Source organism: Strongylocentrotus purpuratus, unplaced genomic scaffold (genome assembly GCF_000002235.5).
Source record: "Strongylocentrotus purpuratus isolate Spur 01 unplaced genomic scaffold, Spur_5.0 spur5_scaffold_10, whole genome shotgun sequence".
Taxonomy (NCBI): domain Eukaryota; kingdom Metazoa; phylum Echinodermata; class Echinoidea; order Camarodonta; family Strongylocentrotidae; genus Strongylocentrotus; species Strongylocentrotus purpuratus.
The window spans coordinates 13,639,233-13,654,403 of NW_022145595.1; the positions used below are offsets into that span (position 1 = coordinate 13,639,233).

Here is a 15,171-nt window from a genome sequence, read left to right on the forward strand (position 1 = left end):
AGATGGTAACTGAGCATATTATATTGCAGTGAAGTAGACTATGTTTGCATAGTGTCTTCGTTTTACATATTAATATATATCATTATTATCAATGTAATTTTACAAAATTTGTTTGAGAATCGAAAGGATAAGAAAATTATTACAAAAATGCCTAAATCTTAGACTCCTGTAGAAAATAAGGCATAAAAAAACAAGCTCTTTATATAGACTAGCCGTATCGCGCTCATTGGTAGCAAACTCATACTGGACGTGGCGTTGCGTTCGGTTACGTAAGAGCGGGCTGCGTCTTCCATGGCGTGTGTGAAGCTACTTTGTGCGCACAACCGTAAACATATTGAGTAGTTTTATATCTAACCATGATATAATTAATTAGACTCAAACTCTTACTCAAACTTTGGATTTTTTGCAAGACTAAAGTGATATTGTGTATGACTGTTTAATACAATATGGTGAAAAATAGAAAAACGACAAAGAAAGAGAAAACAAATATAATAGGGGAAAGGAATATAGAAAACGTAAGAAAGACAGGTACATTGTATGTATAGGGGGATGAGGAGGGGGGGGGGGGGGGGAGGAATACAGAGAGAGAGAGGGAGAAAGAGAGAGGGAAGGGGGAGGGGTGAGAAAGTGTGTATATTTTCCTGTATAGACAAGCTTTCTAGAACCCTCAAATAGCTGGCAGAAATTTTCTCATGTAGATAAAAAGTTGACAAATATTGGATATAATGTTTTGTTATAAGGCCGTCAAAAGCTTTGAAACAATTCAAAATTGTTAAAATTTGCTCTTTACAAAGCACATATGTGTGTGTGTGTGTGGGTGTGTGTGTGTGTGTGTGTGTGGGGGGGGGGGGGGCTTATATACGGTTTTATTTCCAATGCATGGTCCCAGGACGTCACACACGTCCACCTTTTTCAATTAGCGTTCGTCGTCACCTGCGAACGAAAACTCAAACCTTCACACCTTTCTCCCGGCCACAGCCCCTCCCAATCGCCCATTCTATCATCAGAACCACACCTGTACACCCCCTGCGCTGTCTTTGTATTACACCCCCCTCGGGGCCAAAACACCACATGCTTTCCGATCATGTCAGGGGAAAGGGGACGATGACATGGGTTTTCTACTGAAGTGTTCCGACTCTTTCCCTTTCATGTGTGCCGATATGAGCTCAAAATTATCACCAGTGGGACGTCCATGTTGATTTTTCTTCAGTCCCACTCGTTTGATTTTGAGTACCATGATTTGTTTTGTTGTCGTGTGAAGTGAATTGCTGAAAGTACAGCTTGCGTTACTTTGTTGATGAGAAATATTTGTCTACCATATTTCCCATTTTGTGATTATTTTATACGAGCGCATTAGCTTGATTTACGTCACTCTTTATACACACTCTTGCTTCCTTTTATTTAAAATAAAAAGATCCATAAGCTACGTTAAGAATCTTTTTTGTTTCTACCCTGCTTCGTCTTCTCTTTATATTTTCTCTTCCCTTTGGTATTGTTATCTCTAAAATTTTGTCTTCGTCGCTCAAAGGTTATAAGAATTTTGTTTCCTTTTTAATTCTCCTTAATTCTTTTTATTTTTTTCTGAAAATATAGAAACTAAATATGACGAGGTTAAACAAACTATGTAGATCTATTTTTTTGCGAATAAATTCCTCCTCTGATTTTAGTTTCATTTCCGAAACCGAAAACGAGTAGACAAAAAAGCAGACGACCTTTGGCTTAGTGCCCTTTGTACACAATTAAAAGAAGAAGCCTGGATCTGAATGTAGTCCCATAATAAGTGATAGTTGAAAGTTTTGTTGCTTTCATTTTAGAATGTATTATTCATTTTTTAACGATATGTTTTCTGTTTTTCCTGCCGACTTTATTTGACAAGATCAGATGAAGTAAATCCATCTGGTTATAGCATTTTCTGCTCGTGTCTATACTCTCCATTGTCAATACCCTTTGTCTGTCTCATAGACTTCTCATATCATATGTCTGTCTCTTTGTGTGTGTTTTACTGTATTCATGTTCATTTGTCTTTTTCAGTGTAGTGTCCTGTTTCTCGTTGCTCTACTTGTAGATTGTAGTTTATACTTTGAATTGAAGATATACTTTAGTTCTGGTAAATATTGAAAACGTAATTTTACAGAATCCCACGAAACTTACACTGAATATTCAAGATTAGAAATCATTCACGTGTGCCTAACAATTTTGATAGAAAATGTATAGTGGCTAAGTTATGAGCATAGAAAGATAAGGAAATCCGGGGAAGTAGGCCCGACACCATGTGTATTTATTTAAACACAGGTCGCTATAATTATGTGTAAATTAGTTTTTGAGTTTTGGGTTTTTATCGAAGATGATTCCCAGTAAGTTGTTGTGGGTTTGTTTTTATTTCACTGGTTCAAACAACCCATCTACTGCCATATCATACTAGAGCTCAAGATTAGCTGTAACGTTTGCATTCAGTTAAAATAAATAAATAAATATGATCAGCGGCTTTAAATAGCAGTATTTGCGTCAGTCAGTTTGACCGTTTATACATTATGATTTAGGTATAAGTTTTTCCTTCCATCATTTTGTTATTTGTATGTATGGTCCGGTTGATATGAGTATACATTCATTCATTTGAGTGTATACCTGACTATGTATTTTCTATCTCCATCTGATAAAAATAATACTAGTTTACATTATAATATAATGTAATATAATGTTGTATCTTCATAGCACTAATTACCATTACGTAAAGACAGTGTTCAAGGCGCTTCTCGAACCTCCCCCATCTCCTCCTTATTTCCATATCCGTACATCTACGCCCTTACTCTAAGACATCAAATCTTCAAGATTCTAGTAATTTTGTACTCTCTTTATCCAGCTCCATCTCCTTTTCTCCTTTTCTTTCTGTTACACACGCACGCAAAGATAAAAGATCACATACTTTGCTTATTTTTGCCATTTCGCTTTCTTCCTATTTAGTAATAAACATGTCAGCATATATCGTGCACGTCAAACAAGATGTTGTCAATATTTCCATTTTCTTTTTGTTGCATCTCTCTCTCTCTCTCTCTCTCTGTCCCTCTCCATGTCGACAGCCATGTTCAAGGCCCGTCGTCTGTCAAAATATTTTGTGACACGTGACGCGATTTCCAGGTCGCTGATTGGCCGGGCTCCTAATCCCATGTTAACCCGCGTAGAACTTGGCCTGCTGGATCTAATCCTTGTGGTAATGTGTTTTCCATGTGTTCACCTATTAGGGATTAACGGGTCAACGTGACGTACGCGAAATAATTATGAAACTTGCACGCATATAGAACTTATGAATATAGACGCTAGACGTGTACGCAAAGTATATTACGATAAAGATAAATGGTGGGTTGCATTGGCTTGACTTCATTAGAAGAAAAAAAAGAAGAACAAACAATTTATTGTTTGATTTTTTTCTTCTCAATTCAATTATGAGGTTCTAGTTTATTTAACATCTTTGGAAGTATGAGGAAAATATGATAAGAGGAAATTGATATGCAATTCACTTTTAGAGGTGTACAATATTAAACAAGAAACGGCAAATGTATCGAAGATTTGTGCTAGGACATGTATGTACATATATTATTATAAATAAAACATGATAATACTCTTTTTTCGTGTGCGTAGAGTACGGCACATATTTATTCTTTGCCTTGTGTGCCCATTATACCATGTATTCCCCCTTTACCACAGTCTTAAGTGTACGTCTCTTATTCTGATTCTTGTCGAAATATCACCCGACTCTCCGCTTTGTTCTTTTAAAAAGGTGCAGTTCTGAAAAGTGCACAAATCATTGTTCATAACAAGAGCTCATCTATTTACATGTAAATACACATAATGCCATATTGACTCTCATCATCGACGATAATCGTATTTTAAAAAGAGTTTGGCATTAATTTTACCCTCACTATTACAAAAATGAAAAACAACTTCTATTTCGGTTTAAAATAGCTTGCGTTTCCTTCGTGTCAGGTTCGGTCATGATCGTGTTTGATCCTAATTTTTTCACAATTTTATCAATATCTGGCACAAATGGATTTTGACAGGACATTTTAAAAGCAATTCTGGCTAGTAAAGCCTGTATGGATTAGTGTAAATCAATGTATCATTCAAAACCCCATTACTTTTACTTCAAGAAAAGTAAGGAATTATATTTATACAATTCATAGTTTGCAAAAATAGGGGGGGGGGGGGGTTGTAACAAATTGGAGAGCTACAAAGCGGATAATCACGGAGTTGCCAATTTGTGTTCAATCTATCACAACTTTAAAAATTTAAGATTTAAAAATTTAAGATTTAAAAATGATTGCTTTCTTATGGGGTTTTCGTAATACCTTTATTCACTATGCTTCCTTCATTTATACGGTCTTATACAAAATACAAATTACTATAAACGTATGCCATGATAAATTCTCCTTTAAATGGATAGAGCAAAGGGGAGAAGGTGGGGAGGTAAGAGATAGACAAGGTGTTGATGACATACAGTCATTGGAATGTGGAAGATTGTTGAACAAGTCGACATGGTAAGGTGGAATTTGAGAGAGGAAAGCGTGTATTCTTTCAAACTGGGACAGAGAGGAAATTCGTAACACCGATCGCGTTAGATACCGCGCTCCGCAAATTGGCCGCGCAACCGCCCATCCTGTTCGCATTGCACCGCAAGCTATTCCTTCTCACTCAACCGTAGCCTGGCACCACGAAGTCCTTTTCAGAACGAAACAATTTAAGAGGAGGAGGGCGTAGTGCTCTTGGAGGAGGGGTTAAGGGCGCTCCTTTTTTGAAGCACTTCCAGATTTGAACATGTGGCTTCACTTTAAGCCCTGTCAGTTCTCGAGTTGAATATACCATAGGGCCTTTTCTGGCTTAGAGTAAGAAAATGTGTTACTGTAGTGAGACACTAGGAGTGAAAAGTATGAAAGCCTTTCCCTTTCAAATTTTGCAAAGTCTGTTAAGAGTAAACGATTCCTAAAGATAAGACCTAAATTTGAAAATATAACGGGTTCAATTGCAATAAAGGCTATCTACTAAAATGAGTAAAGTTTGCTTAATTAAACAATATATAAATGGTTTTTCACGATTGGTAATTTATCTTCTCCGGAGACGAAGATAATTTCTGATAGAATGTTGTATTTCATGATCCAGAAAGAAAAGGATTGAGAGGGAGAGTGAGAGGGAGGAGTGCGGGCGAGAGAGAGAGAGAGAGGGGGGGGGGAGAAAGAACAAAGAGAGAGAGAAGGAGAGAAAGAGGAAGAGAGAGAGAGTGAGAGAGGGGGGGGGGTCGAAGAAAAAAGTTTGAGGGGATATAGACGAGAGTGAAAATAGATTGAAAGGGCACACCATGTTACTCATGTTCATGTTTAATGATTTCCACCCTCCAAAGTCACTGCCACTTTACAGAGTAATGCATGTCAGATCATATTTAACATACACTATACAAAGGGTCATAATGTCTCCGACTTTGAGGTTGGACGATAAAGAGAGTGCTCAGCAGATAGATGTAAAACAATATGATTTAAGAACGTTTTCATCATAACTAATCGCATATGGAAGAATACGTAGGATAACTGCTTAAAAGTGTCTTTATTTTTCTCAGATTGGCAGACGCATTGTGTCTGAATCTTTAGCCAAGATGAATAGCATTCCTTCTTCACGAGTCTTCTAATTATGGTGATATCTCTGATCGTATAGGAATAGTACCGCTGTTAAGGCGTACACGATGGTTGATTTTTCAAAATTCTTTTTAAAAACAATATTTTTTGAGACTACTTGATAAGTTTTACGTCCTTGCCCAAATGATATTTTTTTAGTCAACACACAAGTAGAGATTTTTAACAATCTATTGTAAAATATTTGTGTTCTACATGCATCATTACTCAACTCAATTACTTCAAAACGAATAAAATACCTCTAAATTCAGAAACTTAATGGACATAAGAGAGAGAGAGAATTAAAAATAAGAGCAAAATTGGAGACAGACAAAAAACTTGAGGCGAATGCTCCGTTTCATTTTTAGATCTCCATTGTGAAAGTGGGCCTGGAGCAAGAATTATGCCCCAGTGAACATGAAATTGGTTTCAAATGTTATGGCGAGATCAGGAGGGAAAATTGGCATGGACGCGCGGGAGAGAGAGAGGGGAAAATCATATCGAGTATATAGGACCCGAGGAAATTGTAAGTCGACTTCAATGAGAGAAGAAACGAAGGGGCTGGATTTTTACAAGTGTTTTGACAAGATTGGAGAGAGAATTGTCACTGTTGACCAGGAATTTGATCTGACATGCAGGAATAAAACTTGCAAATAGCTGACAAAAAAATTCAGCAGCGTATCATCTGATACGGGTTGTCCGGTTCGTTTCCCAAAAGAGAAATGTGATTTGTCACGGCGGAATGAAAACAAGAAAAATATTAAATTGATGCTGTTGTGTCTTAATTTTGTGAAACGGCATGGGAAAAAAACTTATGGGAAAGGAAAAGAAGTTGTGGATATAAAGTAAAATATCATAAATTGATAATGAATGAACAGATTAACGCACTCTATTTTCAGGGTATTTTAGAGTTAAAATTTAAAGTTTTACAATTTCTGAGTTGTACTCACAATTTCATTCTGCCTCTTTCTTGATAGGCTAAGATTCGAAAATTGTTATTTATTCTTATTTTACAAAATTATATGACTGAGATTTCTATTTCTCGATGCTATTTGAATCTATTCCAGTGCAAGCAACATGACACCTTCAAGATGCAACAGTTTTATCAACTATTATATTAATCACCCCATTATTATTAATGATTTTGATCGATTTTTGAAAGCCCATTTCGCTTGCCTACATGCAATTTTTAGTTTTATTGAGGTATATGTTTGAGAAAGCTTCGATTTCAGTAACACTATACTCATAACCCCGAGTACTATTAAAATTTAAACGCATCACTGGATTTTAATAGGCCTTTGTGCATAATCAGGTTTAACAACGTAGTTAGTTTAACAGGCTTTGAGACCGAGGGATGGTTTGAATTGAACTAGCATAATACCTACACAAGAGGCTGCTTAGTTGCCTACTCATATCAATTAAGGGGTAATAAGCAAATCCTAAGAGAACATAATTCAAATACGGATCTTATAAGGCCATCATATGAATCTTTAAAACAAATTCTCAAGCCATTATATCGTTTTGGTAAGACTGGGATATTTTTTCCACAAATTTATGCACACAGAAACGGGTATATGGGATTTGGATCCAAATATTGAGTCTAAAATGTGCAGCTTTTCCTTGACATATTGTCCATCTAAGGAAATCTCAAGAGCAGTTCTTTTCAGTAGACATTTTGTCTTTGATATATTTCCAAAACTGACATCATAAGAAAGTTCACAATTGATTTATCGCCTTCAACAAAAATCAATCTTCTCTTTAAAATAATTTCATTGAAATTAAGGTATTGATCAATGAAAGGTTGTGACTGATAGATTGTTTAAAATGAGATAACTAGATCCAGAAAACTTGAACTCCTCAGTATCATGAACTATAATTTTATTATCATTCTCAATAATTTTTCGTCACACGCTTTAAGGGGCTACAGGGAATTGACCCTCGTCAACGTATAATAGTTTTCAGACAGAGAAACATAGCTTGAAGCGCTAAAAGGCTGATAAAGAATGAAAAGGACAGAAACAATGTTGGCAAAACAGCCCAAAAGTGCTTGAATGTTAAGCATTCTCTTTATTCCAGGTGAAACGAAGCAGAACGGGCGATAATGAAAGCCGTGCGGGGCTTTCTGGGATACGCTTCCGTTTTCTGCGCATGCTCAATACCGCCCAAGGCATCATGTTGACAGATTAACGCGACATATTCTTCTTGTTCTATCCCTTTTCTTGTTTTTTCTTTAAAGAAGGCTTAACACTTTCCGAGAGTCCTTTTTAGGGGGAAGAAAAGGGAGTTTAGATACTGATGATGCTGTGACACGTGCACATTCTATACATAAAAGACTAGAAAAAATAAGAACTTAGAAGACAGTTTCCTTAGATTTGTTACATTGTGAGTCATATAACAGCAATAGTTCAACTCAAGTCCAGTTATGGATCAGTCTATTATCAATGGTATGTAAGCTGACATTCTTGTACATTAAACAAACAAACAAACAAAAAACAAAATAAAATTGCCAACCTTCAGTTCAGTTCTTCACTAATTAAGGATCACCGAGCAACTTGTTTGTGTTGTCATTAAATTATATCAGCTGTTCTGGTATTGTTTTTTTAAATATATATTATTGTATATTGTTATGATCATGTACTACTCGAACTACCATGCTAATCATCGTATAAATAAATAAAGAAAAGATTATGAAGCTCAGACGTGTGGGTGATTTGTTAACAAAATCGTGAACGTAAACATAATAGGGACGGGCTGAGGATAAACCTTCGCTTGAAGGGCCAAGAAAGAAAAGCCAATTTAAATTACTTTTAGTCTCTGACAGGCGGGGCTGCATAAGCACACCCCCTGTTTCTGCTCGTCTGGATACACCATAGATTACGATACTTCGCTTAAAAACAAAAAATAAGAAACAGGCAATCAGGCATCGCTATTCGTAGTCACAATAACAGATTTGGAGCACAGGTAAAACATTTCTTCCAACGTTTTAGCCCTCCATAGGCTATTTTATTGAGTCAAACAAAATATTTTTTACAATTCAATGAAATTAAGTCGTTCTTTAACTCAAATAAAACAGAATACTTTCACATTTCTCTCCTCAGAGATACATTAGTGCACATAGTACAACAAAAAGTAACGATGCATAGGAAATAAATAAAACATTGAATACAGCACATACCTGATTGTCTTGTCTGTTTGTATTTCGATCAAGAAAAAAAAGTAATATGTTTGGTGTACATAGTAAAAACAAAAAATAATGATGCATAGGAAACAAAACATACATTGAATACAGAAAATAGTAATACCTGATTGTCGATTTGTATTTCGATCAAGAAAAAGAAGTGTGTTTGGAGTACATAGTAGAAACAAAAAATAACGATGTATAGGAAATAAATAAAACATTGAATACAGAGAATACCTGATTGTCTTGTCTTTTTGTATTTCGATCAAGGAAAAGAAGTAATGTGAAGAAGACGACGAATAAGAAATCGACTGGCACCATCTTCCTTCCACTCTGTCATCACCTCTAAATCTTACCTTTCCTGTCGAAAACTTCCTCTCTATTTTTTGTCTCTAGGCCCAAGGTCCCCCGGTAAAACAGGAACAAAATATCTATTTTTCTCACGCTCTGAAACAATAGAGTAATCGCGAATTGTTTCTGATGAGAGTTACAATGATCATGAACTCGAGGTCAAGATGGTCATCACAGAAACAACTTTATTTCAATAATTTATTTTGTTTATAGATTTCTTCATCTACTACTTTCTATGAAGGGGAGGGGTGGATTGGTTTATTCATGATATTTTTAAAATTCTGCCATTCTGCCGTAAACATAAACTGCTCCCGAAAAGCATACAATCAATAATACATTGCTATGACATAAGATATGTAGGTTCTGGTGGGGTTATGTTATTGACAGTCCTATCTTTCTTCAATCTCTTCTCTTTCAATAAAAAACCAGTACGCTTTTTGTAAAGTTTACTTGTAAACAGTTGGTGGGGTATTAGAGTGCTATGATTTAGGTTTAATGCAATTTGTTTCGCTCTAGTTTATTTAAGCTTTTCACAAAATATATGAATATTATGAGGAGGAGGTACTGTAAATCTAAAAGCCCAAACTAAGATGTAAGGATTGATAAGATATAACCGATATCACTAGTAACTACTATTTCGATTACTAGGATATAGAGTAAAGCTTACACAGTAATCACGATGTTAAAAAATGCCAATAAAAACCGCACTAAAATGAAATCATTACGATTTACATGAGTTCAGCGTATACTCATAAGAATTTGCTATGCATATGTAAACCGCCGTCATATACATAATTTAGTTCGCATGACACATCTATTTCCAAATGTTGTTTCTCGGCTCTAGCTCTGGCTCTTTCTATCTATTGCGTCTATTTTTGGAAAAAAAAGACGGTCTATTTCAACAAGAAACGTGCTAGTTCACTTGTATTATCTACTGCTTCCGTTTTCAAGCATCCATAGCTTTAGAACGAGCCTGCACTTCCTGGACTAGAGGTTAAAGAACTCAGGATCTTGGGTATTAAGTGGGACTACAAATTTGCGAAGGGGAGAGTGGGAGAGGGCGATGTAATTTAATCGTTATTTGATGTTTTTCGAAGATTTTGTGGGTCACGCAGAGAGTCAACGGGGCACACTTACATGTATGTCATTTATAAGGTGTTTTTTTGTGGCCAATTTACAAGAAAATATTTTAAATTCTAAATTTATCCAGGACATTGCATGATATTATTCAAAAAGCTCTATATCATTCACTGTATACCTTTAAGTAAGCAACACAACAACAATTACGATTGAGATGTTAATTAAATCTCTGAAATAGTTTATAGTTTAACTTCAATAGTTGCGTATCTTTATATTAAATGAACATTCGATAACATTTGATGTATTCTACAATTATGTTCTGATTTGTTGTAACTATTAAGATACTCTACTTCAAACAATTAAGTAAAATCAAATAGGTGGTAAGATATGTTTTGTGTGGCTTGTTCGGCTTTATAATGGTTGAACAATTCACAAGTTGAATACACGATCAGCAAAAAATAATTTGATTTTTGTTTCCTTGCAAAAATAATGAAAAAACAAAATTTAATGAAACTCCGTTGTGGTACAAAATGGTTATAGAGTTTTCCGAAGAAAAACAAAACTTTCTGAAATTACAAATGTTTGCACACAAACCGCAGCTGTAGAATTGATTTTATAGTGTGTATCTATAGAAACAAAACATGACTTTGTTCTTTTAAAGTTAATGAGATATTGACATCATGCGGCATCACTAAAATGTGCTGATAGCGTTCCAGTTCGTGCTGCTTGCCTTCAAAATGAAACACAACAATGGAAGGGGAACAAATCCTAATGAACTAAATCAACGGTCAGTACCAACAGAGATTAAACAATATAACTTTTCCCTTTGGCGCAAGAAAAGCGGTATATTATTATCATGACTTCATAACTCGCTGGCGAGTGCTCAAGCCGGTCCAAAGAGTTATTGGGGGAATGTGGCCAAAACACTACAAAACCCACGCGGGGAGATTCGGGCCGCGCGGACAGAGGCAATTACTCGTTTAAATCCCTTTGCTCTAATAGCATAACGTGGTTACGTAGGCTAGGCGCCTTCGGGATTCGTGGTGTAACTGGAAAATCATATCATATTTCATAATTTCAGCGGATATTTTTTTCTTCTATTTGGCGAGAGAGACACCCAGGGGAAAATGATATGCTTGTTATTTATGGAATGGCCCTTGAAGCTGTCTGTACTACACGCAATTAAGGTTTATATTGCTGTTGATATTTTGAGTTTTGGGTCACACATGCATGGTAGATGATATAGTGCAAAATCATGCTCAAAACTTCAACAAAGGGAATTGTATCGCGTGATGTACAGCTAATAAATAAATGATTCATACCCGTTGGAAATTAGATGTGTTTATTGTGACTACACCATGAAAGGTGGACTGATTGAATTAGGCCTATGCTGGATACTTTTACATGACAGCTTTGATATGTCACATTCTCAAAAAAATTAAATCGGGACGAAATCAATTTTAACATTTACTTTAAAAATTACACAAATTGTTTTGGGTATGAATGATTTAATTGTTAACTGAATCATTTTTGTTTGCTTGTTTTATATTTATTTTAAAAGGACCAACATTGTAGTAAATAATATCCCAATTCAAGAAGTGAAAACGAAAGGATGATTATGATAATGATTGTGATGATATATAATTATATGCTTCCATTTCAAGATAAATAAAAACAAAAAATGCTACATTATAAACAAAATATTAGCGAGGCTTCTCGTTTTTTTAAATATTTTTTTTTATACCAAATCAATCACTGGCCATGCTACGAGAACATACTCGTGGCAACTCAAATGAAGAACCAAGAATTGAATACAAAAAATATGCCAATATGCTGTCTTTTTTTCTCTCGATAATATCAAACAGTAAGTTTGTTCATTCATTACTTAAATATTCTTGTTCATAATCACGAAATGAATATTCAATTTATTTATTCATTATTGTGTTGGTGTAAGCAGTCATGCAGTAGAGGGGTCCGCGTTTACATCAATAGCAGTGATAAAAGTGAGCATAGGTATTTTTACATTTATATTAAAAACATATGTGAATATATTTTGAGAACCCAATATATTATAAACAAAAATACCCGTGATAAAAATGAGCATAGGTATTTTTACATTAACATTAAAACATATGTGAATATATTTTGAGAACGGAATATATTATAAACAAAAATACTGTATATAAAAATGAGCATAGGTTTTCTTTAAATTAACATTAAAAACATATATGAATATATTTTGAGAAGGCAATACGTTATAAACAAAATGACAAATACAAAATATTGTTCCCTCCCTCGATCAACCGAAGAGGGGAGGGGGGGGGGGGCATTATTTGCCCCTACCTCATTCCCTCTTCTGTCGAGTACATCATGTGAATGGTAATATTTCTTCTACAGCTCACGAAGTCTCTCTAATTGAGTTGTCAAGATTAGGACACTCCATTTTGTTCCCTTAATCCTTCTCTGATTGATCACTTCATGTTCTCCTCATATACCCTTTCCAATTTCCCCCCTCCTATTTTTGTTGTCATTGTCGGAATGTTTGATGTATGCTGGAGTCGGTTATATCGCAATAATATAGCGAGCGCAAGAGCAATGAGATCGACGAAAAATTGGACATATATGAACTTTATCAGAGCATTCCTATCAAACGTCACGCTGGGGATGATATGTATTTTCTCCACGCACGCAATCATTTGGAAACATTCAGTAGAGTTTCATTTCCCTGAAATGTACATGAGTGTAAATTCACAGTTTAGGGGGCATAGTCAAAAGTAATTACTTTAATGTTTGAAGAGAAAATCAGGCCTGTAAAACAGCTGAATCCGTTTAAAAAGAGGATTTATTATCACTAACATTTTTTTCTTCAAGCGAATTCCACTATTACATTATGTATGTTTTAGCGTGGATTTCTAAAAAAATAACTGATTTTCGATAATCTGCATTAATAGTTACCAATTAAAACAATATGTTTCATCTTACACACTGAGGTCAGCAATGCTCTACAGTACTCAAATTTCTGTTTTTCTTATTGTTTGTTGTGCAAATTAACTTCATTACATTATGTCAAAAAGTAACGTACACTTATGCTGATACTGACACGGAAAAACATATCTAACAAATCACAGCAAGGCTTCTTTTGACATGTGCAAAAACTGAAGAAAAATCTTGAAGTGTAAATAGCTGTTTATATACTGGGATAATAATAACATTGGTAGAACGAAGGAGTAGGCACGTTTAATGTCATACCGAGAAGCGTGTTTACGGCGTCCCTAAATGTTGACAAGTAATTTGTTAAAGACATTTTCTTTGGCAGGTTTGATACGATGTTAAATCCTGTCTTCAAGCATGCATGATTAACATTGATATGTATAGGAGTTGGAATATCAACTAGATGACAGACTGACATTTAATAGCTGCAGAACATAACTGATAAACATAAATAAACAAAGCAGTAGATGGGATATTGGTGAATTAGTAGGGCGAACTTGAGATGTGATTTCGTTATATAAAATTACCTGGTCAAATTACATTTAAATGTAAATGTTTAAAACACTTATTTTTATCTACGACACGCGTATCATAAGACATAAAACTAATTTGGATAAGAAATTACATATTCATTCGTCATCGTTTGTCTGGCATGCCTGTGCCCGATCTCTGCAAGATATAGACACACTAATCTCACTAGATCGATTATTGTTAGTCCTACTCCCTGTAGGACCTAATAACATATTGTTAACACTAAAAATGTATAATCATTGACTTTGAAAAATAGAGTAAGTTCCTCTCTTGCTCAATTACTTTTATGGTGAGACTGAGGGACATGAAATGAGTGCTGTGAAAAAAGCCTTGGCAATTGTTATAATATTTGTTCCAATTTTGTTATATCTTCTAACACAGATTTGGTTCAAGAACCGGCGAGCAAAATGGAGGAAACGAGAGCGGAATCAAATGAATGAGTTAAAGAACGGTCTTGGTGCGGGTTTCAACGGTCTCATGCAACCTTTCGACGATGGTCTTTACTCAGGCTACTCCTACAACAACTGGGCAGCAGCGAAAACAGCCAACCCACTCGGCTCGAAGAGCTTCGCGTGGTCGCTGAACACGGTCAATCCTTTGTCGATGACGAGTCAACCGATGTGCTTCAACCCGCCGACAACTATAAGCTCGACCTTCTCCGCCGCGACGCCCGTCAACGGCGTCGGACAGCAACTGAACTCTTTAAATAACGCCGCCGCCGCCGCTGCTGGGGCGCCCGGTTACCCATACGCCTCGGCGCCGGGTGCACCGGCGTACGTGTACAGAGAGCCTTGCTCAAACAGCATAGCATCGCTACGACTGAAGGCTAAGCAGCACTGCGAGAACATGACTGGAGTCAGTTACCCGGTACCCCAGAGTTCGTCTCTCTCGGCATGCCAATACTCCGGTTTGAACGGAACGATGTAGATAAAATAGCAGAATCATTTTAACCCCACTACTTATCTAATGCTTTACCCATCCTCTCACAATGTTATGATCGGCTCCCAAGTATGGCTTGCGAGAACTACGTTGCCTTCCGTAGGCCGCTGTGGAGATTAAAACTATTGCATCGTGGGTATTACGATAGTTGCCGGAAGGTCATCATTTGGTTGTCATGACAACCCGAAGGAGATTCAAACATTTGTCAATATTTATGTTTCTCTCATAAAAAGTATTGTGGTTGCCAGCTTATTACTATATCTCTGGCAATACAGGTTTTCTAGAACTGTAGTTTTTGCGTTATTCTATTAGTATAACCATGACAACAGCAAATAAACGATTTCTTATTCGGGGAGAGTTGTCCGGGGTAGTCCATGGGCTAGTTGTTATTTTAATGAAGAGTAAATTTAAAAAGAAAGTCTAAATTAAGTAAATGATATACATCAG

At 35.9% G+C, this 15,171-nt stretch overlaps 1 protein-coding gene across 1 annotated transcript in view; it reads left to right on the forward strand.

The window, feature by feature from the left end:
- Positions 1–14,718, forward strand: part of LOC582509 (pituitary homeobox x) — a 39,015-nt gene extending 24,297 nt beyond the window's left edge. Inside the window, exon 3 of the mRNA XM_782456.5 lies at positions 14,167–14,718. Within this exon, the coding sequence (XP_787549.2) occupies positions 14,167–14,712 (546 nt within the window). The 3' untranslated portion in view covers positions 14,713–14,718. The remainder of the gene's footprint in view (positions 1–14,166) is intronic.
- Positions 14,719–15,171: the final 453 nt, after the last annotated feature.